The sequence below is a fragment of the Phyllosticta citribraziliensis genome (genome assembly GCF_038025025.1).
Source record: "Phyllosticta citribraziliensis strain CPC 17464 chromosome Unknown J3D65scaffold_12, whole genome shotgun sequence".
Classification (NCBI taxonomy): Eukaryota; Fungi; Ascomycota; class Dothideomycetes; order Botryosphaeriales; family Phyllostictaceae; genus Phyllosticta; species Phyllosticta citribraziliensis.
The window spans coordinates 641,416-654,131 of record NW_027117349.1 but is presented as its reverse complement, the minus strand read 5'-3'; the positions used below and the strand labels follow the sequence as shown (position 1 = coordinate 654,131).

Genomic DNA, 12,716 nt, shown 5'->3' with positions numbered 1-12,716 from the left:
ACTGCAGCAGGTCGGCTCTATTGGAGGACGTGTGGAGCCAACCGACCCGACGTCCCTCAGCCACAGTGGCGCGGCGCACCGGCTGCAGGTCCTGTGCCTGTGCCTCGACGCTGGCCAACCCAACGCCAACCTCCTCTCGGTCGAGTCCCCACCAGCCGTCCGTATACGAAGGAAGGCCATAGCCTGCCCTGCCCTGCCCTGCCACACACCGCTGGCTGCCTGTCCCTGTGACGCCATGTCAACTCTCGAACCATGTGCTCTCCTAACCACCTCTTCGGCGCCCCCGGGAGACCCAGGTTGATTCAACTTCCATCATCAACTCTGCTGACTAGCCGCCGACTCTACCTAGCCCCCAGATTTTCGCTTTAACCCACTCTTTACTCGCTCCGCCCCTGCCAATCCGTGCCTGGACATGCCGCACTTTTCCCACGCTCCCGAGGCCCGTCTTGGCCGCAACGACTCCAAGAACCCTGCTACTACCTGCAAGGGACTGACGTCTGCTGGCAAGCCTTGTCGCCGCGACATATCCGCCAACAAGCCCTCCAAAAACGGTGTCCTGGCCGTTAGCCGAATTGACGACGTTGAGACTGCCGCCGCCTTCTTTTGCTGGCAGCACAAGGACCAAGCTGAAAAGTTGGTGCAAAAGAACTCGAGCACGCCAAACAAGCCGGCCCGAGCAGACACCCACATTGTGCCCTTGAAAGAGAGGAGCAGTATAGACACATTGGTTGGTCGGCTGGGGATACTCGATGTTGAAGATGGCAACACCAAGCCTGGCAGGAAGCCAAACAAGACAGCACAGAGTGGCGGCCAAGGCAAGATTCAACGGCCTCCGACGTGGAACAACGTCCAAGGACCGCTTCTCTCTGTGCCTACAGGAGCCGCCTCTGGTGGTGAATATCGACTTCCCGTAAAGAAGGAAGAGCCTTCTTTTTGGGCCTCGCTTTGCTGCATGTGTCTGGGCAACAACGACGACGACTACGAAATTGTGCGCCGCAAGCGACAGCAGGGCAACCAGCCAGGAATGAGCCAGGTCCCTCAGACTTCGCGACCACCGCAACAATCAAAGCCGCCCCGACCATCGCCTCGTCCCTCCGACCAATCATCTCCAACCATAGATCCCAGCAACAAAACATCGTGGCTCCTATCTTTTATTCCCTCATCAGTCTCTCCCGAAAAAGCCTCCCAACTTTTGGCTGAAGCTTCTAAGCCAATTTCAAAGAGCGACGAGCCAGGTTTCATTTACATCTTCTGGCTGACAGAAACGACCGACGACGCCAAACCTTCGGATAGAGACGCTTCGGATCTTCTTTCTGCGCCCTCACGGCCAGATGCCAACCGCCGTACCAGTGATTTGTTGCGTTCGTACAGCATCAAAGCCGACGGAAGCAGTCCTCGAGGCGTTGCGGGCAACTCAAAGTCTCGCAAAAAAGAAGACAAACACATTCTTCTCAAAATAGGTCGCGCCAACAACGTTTACCGGCGCATGAATGAATGGCAGCGTCAATGCGGCAAAGTGCCTTCCCTGGTCCGCTACTATCCGTATGTGCACTCTCCACAAGCATCGCCATCTGGTTCGCCCGGGCCATCTACTCTGGTAGGTCCCAAGGGAGACGGTACGGATGCCAAGGGGGTGCGCAAGTGCCCGCACGTCCACCGGGTCGAGCGACTCATTCACATCGAATTGATGGACCAACGCGTCATGCGTGATTGCAAAGAGTGTGGCAAGCAACACAAAGAATGGTTTGAAGTTGAAGCAAGCAGGGACGGCGTCAAGGCTGTTGATGAGGTTGTAAGGAGGTGGGTGAGGTATGCCGAGGAGCTTGCTGCTTCTTCCTGACGTTTCCTGTTTCTCTTTCATCTTTTCGATCTGTGTCTCTTTGTTTTTGGCATTTCAACATTGATGTTGAGCATATTTGCGGTGTTTGGCATCTTTTCCGCTTTCTCCAAAGCGTCCAAATTTCTGCAGCATAAGCGGTCTCCATTTTGGCACCTGCTGCGTCATTGCCGTGGTGTTCTTGAAGGACCTTGCACAGTTTCGGTCTGCTTACATTGGCCCTGGCAAACAAACGGCACATAGACAGCCGTGTTCTATACTCATTGACTGTCTTTGATCATCCAAATCTACAAGGGAAGGGTCAACGGGAATTCAAATGTATGCAAACAACAAGTCTGCCAGCCAGTGATACTCGGCCGTCACAGTCGGATCCGACAGCGTAACCCCGAGGCAGCGCAATCGGCACCAAAATTGCAGCCGACAAGAACCGTCGCCCGATTCCGATGATTCTGCCACCGCCTGAAATTCGACAGGCGGAAAAGCCAATAACCGCCTCCGACGTCGTCGACGCGGCTTTAATCAAGACATGGTTCTGGAGATGATGCCGTCCATTCAGAAACATCGGTCTCAGAATAACGCCCGACTAGGTAGTCATCGACCCTGAGACTAGCCAAACCAAGGCCATGGCACCGCCGCTCCCGCCCCGCCGCCTGAACTGCCGTGGGCCTCTGCTGGCTGGCGACTGCGGGGTGCCCCGCGTCGTCAACGTAATGTCTGTTGCTCCGATTGACACTGCCGGTGATCGAGGAAGTTGAGCTACGATAGCCTTGGCTGCTATATAGCAAGCCTCTATCTTAACTCCAACGCTCTGCACCCACGACCCTCTCATTGACAGCTCTCTTGACAATATGGGCAGCATTCATGATTTGCACATCGCTGTCATCGGCTCAGGTAATTTTCCATTGTTTCAGCAAAAGCCGACATCGCTCACCAAGATTTGTAGGAATGGGCGGTTTGGCAAGCGCTCTTGCACTCGGAAAGCGCGGCTTCAAGAACGTTCACGTATACGAGATTGCGCCAGACCTTGGATTCGTTGGAGCCGGCATCCAATTGGCAACAAACCTGGCTCGGGTACTGGACAATCTGGGAGTATGGAAAGAGATTGAGGCCGAATCAGTAGACCTCAGGGGAACGAGCATTCGGCAAGGCTCGACGGACCAGGAGCTGGCATACGTGGACCTGAACTATATTCGCGAGCAGTATGACTTTCCGCACATGGTTGGGCACCGGGCGTCGCTCGCTGGAGGACTGTACAATGGTGCAAAGGCACAGCCTGGAGTCCATTTCCACCTCGGATCCATCGTACAAGAAGTCAAGTCGTTTGGTCCAAAGGCCAAGTTCGTGGTCCAGCCAACTGCGGGCGGAGATTCGTACGAAGTCGAGACGGACGTTCTCCTCGCCTGCGATGGTGTTAAGAGCAACATACGGGCTCAAATGCTCAAGGAACTCGACATCACTGCATCCGTCGTAGACACTGGCCAAGCCGCCTACCGCATTCTCCTGACGCGAGACGAAATGAAGAAGGACCCAGACCTCTCCAAGCTCATCGACGCGGAGTGCGTTACGCGGTGGATCGGCGAAAAGCGCCACATCATCGCGTATCCCATCTCCAACAAGACCATCTACAACATCTCCACCATCCAGCCCGACACCAACTTTGCGGAAGCCCCCTCAATAACCTACACCACCAAGGGATCAAAGACGGAGATGCTCAAGGTCTTTGGCGACTTTTGCCCCATGATCCACCGCATGCTGGATCTCGTCCCCGAGGGCGAGGTCGTCGAGTGGAAGCTCCGCGTGCACTCGCCTCTGCCCACCTGGGTGCACGGCACCACGGCCCTCGTCGGCGACGCATGCCACCCGACGCTTCCCCACCTGGCCCAGGGCGCGGCGCAGGCCATCGAAGACGCCGCCGTCCTCGGCGTCGTGCTGTCCAAGATGCCCGACGCCAGCACTGAGACGGTCAACAAGACGCTCCGCGTGTACGAGCAGCTGCGGCGCGAGCGCACCGAGACGCTGGTCGAGCTGGCAGCGGCGTCAGGCCGCGCGCTGCACCTTGGCGAGGGCAAGGCCAAGGAGGAGCGCGACAAGGCGTTTGCGGAGCTCAAGAACGGCTCCAAGACTGGCGGCAAGGTGCCGGACAAGTGGGCGGATGCCGAGGTGCAAAAGATGATCTATGGCCACGATTGCATGAAGGTGGCTGAGGACGAGTATGACAGGCTGTTCAAGGAGATTGACGCCCCCAAGGCCAATGGGTCGAATGGCCACAGTGCTTCGTTGTAAGGCTGGTTGCGCTGCGTTGTTTGTTCTGTTCTCCTCTCTGCTTTGGCGTCGTTTGAGCGTTTGCTGCGTTGCTTACAACAGGTCCTTTAGATTGCTGTCGATGTTAGAATCAGAACGTGGCATGCTGCCATGGTCAATGCAAACGTTGGACAATCCACGTCGCGAGTCGGGCGTTGTTGATCTACCAGCAGCCGTCGAGCCAAGGGCAATCTCGACATGACACTATTCCTGCTCCACTGCAGCCGTCTGTCGTCCGCACTTGCTTGCGAGGACTTCCAGTTCGTTGTCCGGCTAAGCTGCGAGACCGAGGCTTTGAAATGTTGGCCCGCAACGAATAGTTACAGCACTTGAGCGGACGCTATTTTGTTGTTTCACTACACGTCGGCTGGTTCCCATTGGTCAATTGACGACTTGCGGGGTACATGCAAGCTCCCGAGCTTCCCATTCCCGTCACTTGCCGCTCCACCACCGTTTACCGGCTGTTCCGTCACACAACACGCAAACCAATTGTCTCGCAGCCAGAAATACTTATTCGCGAAACGCCCCTCAAACGATGACAGTCATGCCGCAGTGATTGACCTGCCGGCGGTCTGCTTTCAACATGCTAGGCCTCATCATTCCCGCTTTCCTCGCCCTCTACCTGGTCTATCTGGCGTTTCTCCACCCGCTGGCCAGGTACCCGGGCCCACGCGTCGCGGCCCTTACCAACCTGTGGAAAGTGTACCACGTTGCGCGGGGCGACTACGAACATGCGATTCTTGAGCTGCACCGCAAGCACGGGCGCATCGTGCGCATCGGACCCAATCACGTCGACATCAGCTCCGGCGACGCGGTCAAAGATGTCTTTCTGGCCGGCAAGTCGTGGGTCAAAAGGTGGGCGAGCTCAGCGGCGTGTCTGGGGACGTGGCTTCTGGGGGATGAGTGGAAGTGTAGTGTTGAAGACGCTAGCTTACCGTGATTTTTTCTTGCAGTTCCTTTTACAACGGCTTCACGGCGCTGCGGCCCAACATCTTCGGCACCACGGACGAGGTGATCCACTCGGCGCGCAAGCGCGCGCTGACGCCGGGCTTCTCCATGCAGTCGGTTGTGCAGATGGAGCCGCACATCGACGCGTGCCTGGCCGAGCTGATATCGCGGCTCGACCGCGCTGCGGACGCGGGCGAGACGATCAACTTGAAGGACTGGGTGGCGTTCTTTGTCATCGACGTGCTGGGCGAGCTGGCGTTTGCTCGCTCCTTTGGCATGCTGGAACAGGGCGATGTTAATGCGATGCCGCCCCTGAAGGATCACCTCATGCTGGCCATGCTGAGTGGTCAGCTGCCTTGGTTGGTTCCGTATGTGAACCGGTATTTGGGACATGTGCCTGTTCCGTTCGTCCAACGCGTGTTGAAGGGGAGAGGGAAGCTTCGTCAGGTAATCTACCTCCGGTATCCCCTGAATCCAACCACTGATTCCTCCAGATGGCGATTGACTGCGTGACTGCTCGTCTCAGCAAGCCAGACCCAACGCGGCGTGACCTCTTGGCCAAGCTGATCGAGGAGTACGAGCGCGGCATTGCTAAAGGCGGCAACAACGAGGACGGGACGCTGGACATTGCCGACGTGCAGACCGAAGCCTTTGGGTTCATCATCGCCGGCTCCCACACCACGGCCACCACCATCACGTTTCTCTTCTGGCATCTGCTGCACAATCCGTCCGTATTTGCAAAGCTCGAACACGAAGTCTTGTCGCAAGTGCCGTCTTCAGGGGAAAAGAGTGACGGCTCCGATGCGGCTGCAGCCTGCACGCCCTACAGCGCAACAACACACCTCAGATACCTCTCTGCCTCCATCACCGAAACCCACCGCATGTCGCCCGTCTTCACGATGCCGCTCATGCGCGTCGTACCTGCAGGTGGCGCGCGCATTGGCAGCTCGACGCTACTCCCTGGAGGCACCGACGTGTCTGTCTGTAGCTTTGCGCTGCAACACGACCCATCCGTGTTTGGCGGCGAGCTGGAGCGCTTCGTGCCCGAGCGGTGGGCGACGGACGGCGAGGACGCCGGCGCGCGGCAGAAGTTGCTGATGCCGTTTGGCGCCGGCCATCGCGCTTGTATTGGACGCAATTTGGCGACGGCGGAGATTAACAAGGTCGCAGTCAGCTTGATTAGGAGGTACAAGATGGAGTTGGTGGGGGATGAGAGCGTGGGTGGGATGCCGCCGACGCATAGCTTTGCCATTGCGGATTTGATCGGGCCTTTGAGAGTAAAGTTGACGAGGAGGTAAGGGAGTCAGACGTAGGTCTACCTATGAAAACAGATTGGCGTGGTTGGTCGGACAAGACGAAGTTAACGGAGAAGGTTGACTGACGGGGGGGCAGCTGCAGTGACTAAAAGTCGGTCACTGATCGCGATGACATTGTTGATATACATCAGATTGTCTGGATGGGTCGTCTGTCTGGTGCGATTAGCGAAAGATGACGGGCCCTCGACTCGAAGAGTCCATTCTGCACCTCAGCTTCTTCCCGTCCATGGAACTGTCAGCCTCCCTTACTCGGACGTCGAGGGTTGAGCAGGTTTGCGCCAGTTTTTCTCCCGCATGCCGCACAGTCGGTTCCTTGCCGAATCCGGCATTTCCTCTTGCGGGTAGCGTACCGCGGGCTGGCTGACTACTGGCATGTACCATATGCCACAATCATGGCTTTCTTCTACCATCCGCCAGACGGCAGGAGTGCGGTGGATTGAGAGACTTTGTCATCCCGAATAAGGAACCTGAGGCGTACGGTATTGCGTCGTCTAGTTTTCCGTTTGCGCTTCCTGCCTCAGGTGGCTGGCTCATCGACGGCAGCTGCTCATGCTGCATCAACCACCCGTCAACTACAAATATAGCCAGAGTCATCCTAGCCGGTGACAACTAGCTAACCTCGACTATCTGCACAACCCTCCAAGTGTTGCCTACAACGTCGCCTCAGCATGGACATGGGTAGCAAGGAATGCGACCCAAGTGTCGCCGCATTGCCCGTCAGCGACCCTCGCTGCGTCAAGGCCATGGAGTGCTGCACAGCCTTTTACGCCGCTGAGAATGCTTCACAAGCAGAGACGCCCTGGGCTGGCCAGTTTGTCTACGGCCACTGGACCGCCTACTACTGGATTGCCGCCGTCGGCGTGTTGGCAGTTTGGCACGCCTGCAACACCATCATGGACAGGCGTGCCTCGTCTCGTCCCGCCTCTTCTACACAACAGTCCGGCGCTGGAGCACTCGACAAAGCCAGGGCTCTTGGACGCTTCGCCTTTTACCGATCCAAGGGCCAAAGGTACTCGTGCATTGCTCTGCCCCGGGCCGGTCTTGTCGTCTTTCTCCTCATCACCGTCGTCTTTCTGGCCGCCATCATCTTTGCCGAGCGTCCCTACTATCGCCCGCATTTTGGCTACGGGTCGCCGCCAATTGCCATTCGCTGCGGGCTCATTGCCTTTGCCTGCCACCCCATCCTGATTGCCCTGGCCGGCAAAGCAAACATCGTCACCCTGCTGACGGGCATCAGCCACGAGCGCCTCAACATTGTGCACCAGTGGGTCGGCTGGATTGTTTTTGTCGTCAGCTTGATCCATACCATTCCGTTTTTCCTTGCAAGTGTTCGAGATCGTGGCAACGGTGGCTTCCAGCGCGTCAAGAGCGAGTTTTATTACAATTCTCCCGGCGTGTCCGAGGTAAGTGGAGCAGCTCCAGCCTTTTACCATTGCGGTTGAAGCTGACCAGACTTGAAATCTTAGTACTCGGGAACGCCGCCGCTGGCTATGCTCTTTGGGCTCTGTGTCTTCTCCATCCGTCAAGTGCGCGAGCGGTTCTACGAGTCCTTCTACGTCGGCCACATTCTACTTTCCATCACCTACCTCGGCCTGCTCTTCTGGCACTCGGGCAATGAGCGCGATTCCTGGGCCTATCTCTGGGTGACGCTGGCCGTCTGGCTGGCGTCCTGGCTTGTCCGCCTCTTCTGGTGCATGCGATCGACCAATGTCAGATCGCCATGGTTCGTAGGCGCCCAAGCGACGGTGCAGCTACTTCCAGCAAACTTGGTCCGCATCGAGGTTGATCGCCCCGAGAGCTTCAACTTTACGCCCGCGCAGCACTGCTTCCTGCGTTTCAATCGCCTCGCCCCGTACGACCACCATCCATTCACCATTGCGTCGGCTCCGACGCGGGGCGGCGGCGGCAGCGACGACGACGAAAAGGCCAAAGAGTCGACCACCCTCGTCTTCCTCGTCAAGGTCCGTGACGGCTTCACCCGCCGTCTGGCAGCGCAGTGCAAAGTTTCCGAAGACGAGGCCTTCGACACGTCCGTCTCGGTCGACGGGCCCTACGGCGGGTTCCCGTACCCTCGTCGTCTCGAGCAACGCTACGACTCGATCCTGCTCGTGGCCGGCGGCAGCGGCGTGTCGGCCTGTCTCCCCTGGCTCCTGCACATGGCCGCCCTGACGCGTCGGCGGGTGCGGCTGGACAGCATCACGCTGGTCTGGGTCTTTCGCGATCCGCAAAGCTTCGAGTGGGCGGCCAAGGAGCTGCAGCAGGCCGTCGGCGCGGCTGGGTCCGTCCAGGTCAAGGTCCGCCTGCACGTCACGGGTGGCGACGGCGGCTTCTTGAGCGAGCACAGCGCGCAGGCGGGCAAGGATAAGGAGAAGGGCAAGGAAATCCGCGTCGACGCTGTGCCGGATCCGCTGTACGAGCGCATGAAGGCTGTCGGCGACGTGTTTCCTGGCCGGCCGGAGCCAAGGGAAGACGTCAAGAGGGAGACGACGGCGGTGCCGGGCAAGCGTTTGTTCGTCTTTTCGTGTGGGCCGAGCGGGTTGAACGATGCGGTTGCGAATGCTTGCGCGGCGGAGCAGAAGGCGGTTTGGCGGGGCGACGTGGCTGAGGTCAAGTTGCACGTTGAGACGTTTAGCTGGTAGGGAGTGGTGGTGTGTATTTGATGAAATAAGGGAGGGAGTTGAGAGTGAAATCGCGGGGACAGCTTGCTTTGTGTGGCTTTAGGGACATTTGAGGAAGAGACGCAACTTTCAGTTGTGTGAATGTTTAATGCACGTGAGAATCAGTCGCACTCCAGTACCGGCTGGACATGCGATGCTTCTCCCGTCCTTTGGTTCTTGTCTGTCCTGTGGCACGTGGCTACCGGTATCTCTACCTGACCAAGCCTCCGAATTCAAAGAAGAAGACCCGCACAGCATATAGGATGACCGCAGCGGCACGGCAGACGGAGAGGAAGACGCAATGCGGGCGTGCTCAAGTAGTGGTAATAAAAGTAGGAGTAAAAGTCATCGTCGTTGTAAGAGTATCTATATACAGAAAGGGAAAAGTGGATGATAAACAAGTCTGTCTGTCTGGCTGTTGAAAGGGTATGAGGTCTATTTGTATGTTGCTGCTCCTGCTGCTGCTGCTGTGCCGTACATCCGTTTGTCTCGTAAAGGTTGTCTATCTTCAAGGCGAAGGGAAGAAGAAGAAGATGGATAGAAGAAAAGTAAAAGGCAACGAAGAAACAGGGGAGAAGGGAGAACCGAAGCCAGAAAGCGCAGACACGTGAATCCATCCATGAGGGAAGCGCAGCCGACCTCCGACGACGAGGGACAAGACAGGCAGGGGAAGGCGGATTTCGGTCTTTCCCCCCTCCCTTGCTTGTGCCGTCTGAGAAAAACGCAGTCGAACAGAACGGCAGAGAAAGAAAGGTTCAATCCAGGGGCCCGCAGTCTTATCGAATAAGGTATAATTTATGATTTGAGGCGAGTGGTACCCGTCGTCATTTGTAGCGTAAGGTAGTTTATGTGATGATTTCCTCGTTTGTAGTGGTGGTGGGTGTTCTTCTAGTAGTATGTCGTCAAGGGGGGGTTGGGTTGGGTTGGTTGGTTGGGTGGTGTAGTGTAAGGTAGGTAATGTAAAAGTTAGGACAAATTGGACATCGAAGAGAAGAAGAAGAAGAAGAAAACAAGAGGGAAAAGAAAAAAAAGGCAAAAATCGAGAAAAAAACAGGGCGGGTTCCTCCGATCTGATCCAAACAGAGCAGCAGTGCGATGATGCTTTCCAACGAGAAGGACGTTTCGTCCCTTCCACCACCGACTGGGTTTAGTGCGCATCGCCTAAAAGATGATTGAGTTTGGGGTTGCAGGGGTGAAAATGTCGCCTCCAGTCACTCCTCAATCCTCTCCATCAGCGAACAGCGAACGCCCCTCTTGGTGCCCCTCCCCCTGCTCTTTGGAACCCGCACAGAATGAAGCTCGGCAATGTGGCATCTGACCGCCGCAGCGCTTTTCGCGGCGGTCTTGGTATCTTTAGCACGTTGTCCTCCCATGGCGCCGTCGCCGTCCATCTTGTCAATCAAGCGCCAGTACTCCTCGGGCGCGTCGTCTCCGTCTTCGAGGAAATCCATCTCCGCGTCGTCGCTGTCTGATGACGCAGTTGCCTGAGGCAGAAGCCGCCAGAGCAGCGACGACTTTTCTAGGTGGTCGTCGTCCAGGTCTGTTCAACACACATTTGATGCCTCGAGCCCGCCGACGATGCCGAGCGTCTCGTCGACGACCTTTTCGAGCTCCGTCACGCGCTCGCGCAAGACGTGGTTCTCGCGCCACAGGTCGACGTGCTGGTGGCCCGACGCGGCGTCGTTGACGCGAATCTTGCCGCCGCTGAGCACGATGGGCTGGTTGGCGCGCATAGGTGGCGAGGGGGCGCCCTGCTTGGACTGACGCTTTTGCACCAGATTCTTGTCAAAGGTGCTCTTGCGCTTCATGTGGCCCGGGCGAGGGGCCGCAGCAGCAGCAGCAGGGGGAGCGGACGTCGGGCCGGCCGTCGACGTCGGCGTGGGGCACAGGTCGATTTCATCCGCGTCAGAGACCATCGACGCCGGACGGCTAAAGGCGCCATCTTCGACGGCAATGGTTTCGCTCTCAGACTCGAACCCCGAGTCGCGGTCCGAGATGACAGACTCGGCGGCCCCCGTCAGGTTGCTGGCGGCGCTCTGGCGCTTCTCGCACTTGCAGTTGACCGGGCTGCGGCTTGCGCGCGCCTCGTCCTGCTGCTGCATCTGCCGCTCGGCCTCGAGCTGCTCGCGCAGGCTGTGGATCTCCTTGTCGCGCTTCTCCAGGTCGAACTTGAAGGCGTCGAGCTGGATCTGCAGGTGCTTGGCCCGTGCTTCCGCCTCCTTCTTTTCCTCCATCATGGCGTCCTCTTCCAGACGAGTGTCTTGCATTGCAAAGTGTAGTGCCTTGTACGAAGCCTGAAACTGCTCCAGCAGTGCCTTGCTCGAGGTGAGCAGCGTTGGATAGGAGGCCGGGTCCTGCGGGTCCAGTTGGCCGTTTGGAAAGAGGGCCTCGTCAATGTTCATGACGGACAGGAGATCCTGAGGTTGGTTTGGATCCAACTTGTGCGTGGCGGGGCCGCGGGAAAAGAGGGACGTGAAGAAGTTTTGCTTGCTGGCGGCAGACTGGGTGGAATTGACTGAGACGGTGCTCTGACGGTTGGAGGCCATGCTCGTGCGAGCCTTTGGCGGAGCACGAGTGTATGAGCTGCCGCTGTCCATGATGGTGGTGTCGAGGTCTTCGAGTCCAAGGTCCGAATCGCTGCCAATGTCTGACTCTGAATCCTCGTCGGAGCTGGAGGAGAAGCCAATCTGAAAGGAGACGGAGGGCCCGTTGAACCAGTCGGCAAAGAGGGAGGAGGACTTTGCGGCGGCGGAGTGGTCGAGGCTTTGTTCTGGGGCCCGGCGCGAGGGAATGAATGAAGCCAGAGATTTGGGAGGCGAGGAGGAGAGGTGGGCGGCGCAGGTGGTTGCACGGTGAACTAGCGGTCTACACGAGTCGAGGAGGGATTTGGAGGGAAGCTTGGTGGAGGAAAGGGGGAAGTCGTGGTCGAGGTGGGCAGGATACAAGGGCGAGGTTCCAGGCGTCAAGAGAGGTGTAGGACGTGGCAGCTGCAGAGCATGGTCCAAATTTTCGGCGTGTTGTCTTGTTGACGGGGAGGGTCGGGGAGAGGTAGCGGTAGGGGAGTTGGGGCCGTCTCGATTGGTGCTGGTGTGTCGCAGGGAGCATCTGGTGGCCTGCGAAGATGCGGTGGGCGTGGGCATGGGGCGAGTGGAGGGGAGCATGGGTACCGCGGACTCTGCGGCCATGACGGGGACTTGTGGATTTGTTATTTCGGAGGGAGCAATTGAGTTTGGCGGCAGTCGGCGTTTCTGATAGGTTTAAGAAATGGAGGGTCGAATGGGTGGTGAGAAACGAAATGATGGTGGTGAATAACCTCTGGCAGACTGCAGTGGAATTCGGCACAGCCGGCAAATGGGCACGCAGCAGAAGTGGGGGGCGCAGCGTGGTGGTGGAGAGCAGCGAGCAAGGTGCAGGCATGGTGGCAGTCGATGATGGTGATTTGTATTGTATGTTTATGCACAGAAAATGGGTGGCAGAGGTGAAGTTGTCGAGAGGCGGGGCGGCGAAGAAGCAGAAGGCAGCGAGTGTGGCTGGGATCCCCGGCTTCTGGTGAAACACTCACGTCATGGTGCACCTCAGGGTCTCGCCCACCCGACCGCAGCGAGCGAGTCGACGCTTGCAAGAGTCGTGACATGTTGTTGTTGTTGTTGTTGTTGC

General features: G+C 57.7%; 5 protein-coding genes across 5 annotated transcripts; 4 read left to right on the top strand and 1 right to left on the bottom strand.

Moving 5' to 3' along the window:
- Positions 1 to 412: 412 nt before the first annotated feature.
- J3D65DRAFT_560307 (meiotically up-regulated gene 113-domain-containing protein) lies at positions 413 to 1,840 on the top strand (the record flags this gene model as incomplete). Its single annotated transcript, XM_066797463.1, has 2 exons — positions 413 to 988; positions 1,070 to 1,840. 2 exons carry the CDS (start codon positions 413 to 415, stop codon positions 1,838 to 1,840), a joined length of 1,347 nt encoding a protein of 448 aa, XP_066651333.1.
- Positions 1,841 to 2,336: 496 nt separating this feature from the next.
- On the top strand, positions 2,337 to 4,560 carry J3D65DRAFT_117161 (salicylate hydroxylase-like protein). Its single transcript, XM_066793788.1, has 2 exons — positions 2,337 to 2,728; positions 2,781 to 4,560. Exons 1-2 carry the CDS (start codon positions 2,686 to 2,688, stop codon positions 4,118 to 4,120), a joined length of 1,383 nt encoding a protein of 460 aa, XP_066651332.1. The 5' UTR covers positions 2,337 to 2,685; the 3' UTR covers positions 4,121 to 4,560.
- Positions 4,422 to 6,474, top strand: J3D65DRAFT_117216 (cytochrome P450). Its single transcript, XM_066793789.1, has 3 exons — positions 4,422 to 4,993; positions 5,092 to 5,533; positions 5,581 to 6,474. Exons 1-3 carry the CDS (start codon positions 4,722 to 4,724, stop codon positions 6,382 to 6,384), a joined length of 1,518 nt encoding a protein of 505 aa, XP_066651331.1. The 5' UTR covers positions 4,422 to 4,721; the 3' UTR covers positions 6,385 to 6,474.
- A 596-nt stretch (positions 6,475 to 7,070) lies between these two features.
- On the top strand, positions 7,071 to 9,041 carry J3D65DRAFT_606594 (ferric reductase NAD binding domain-containing protein; the record flags this gene model as incomplete). Its single annotated transcript, XM_066798450.1, has 2 exons — positions 7,071 to 7,805; positions 7,869 to 9,041. 2 exons carry the CDS (start codon positions 7,071 to 7,073, stop codon positions 9,039 to 9,041), a joined length of 1,908 nt encoding a protein of 635 aa, XP_066651330.1.
- Positions 9,042 to 10,567: 1,526 nt separating this feature from the next.
- J3D65DRAFT_117132 (uncharacterized protein) lies at positions 10,568 to 12,513 on the bottom strand. Its single transcript, XM_066793787.1, has one exon. The coding sequence runs from the start codon at positions 12,242 to 12,244 to the stop codon at positions 10,604 to 10,606; it is 1,641 nt and encodes a 546-aa protein (XP_066651329.1). The 5' UTR covers positions 12,245 to 12,513; the 3' UTR covers positions 10,568 to 10,603.
- Between the last annotated feature and the right edge of the window lie 203 nt (positions 12,514 to 12,716).

Excerpts from the sequence above, each read along its gene's own strand:
- J3D65DRAFT_117161 (XM_066793788.1), top strand. The coding sequence starts at position 2,686 with ATGGGCAGCATTCATGATTTGCACATCGCTGTCATCGGCTCAG. Across the intron at positions 2,729-2,780 it reads CATCGCTGTCATCGGCTCAG|GAATGGGCGGTTTGGCAAGC; the intron begins GTAATTTTCCAT and ends CAAGATTTGTAG.
- J3D65DRAFT_117216 (XM_066793789.1), top strand. The coding sequence starts at position 4,722 with ATGCTAGGCCTCATCATTCCCGCTTTCCTCGCCCTCTACCTGGTCTAT. Across the intron at positions 4,994-5,091 it reads GGCAAGTCGTGGGTCAAAAG|TTCCTTTTACAACGGCTTCA; the intron begins GTGGGCGAGCTC and ends TTTTTCTTGCAG. Across the intron at positions 5,534-5,580 it reads GGAGAGGGAAGCTTCGTCAG|ATGGCGATTGACTGCGTGAC; the intron begins GTAATCTACCTC and ends TGATTCCTCCAG.
- J3D65DRAFT_117132 (XM_066793787.1), bottom strand. The coding sequence starts at position 12,244 with ATGGCCGCAGAGTCCGCGGTACCCATGCTCCCCTCCACTCGCCCCATG.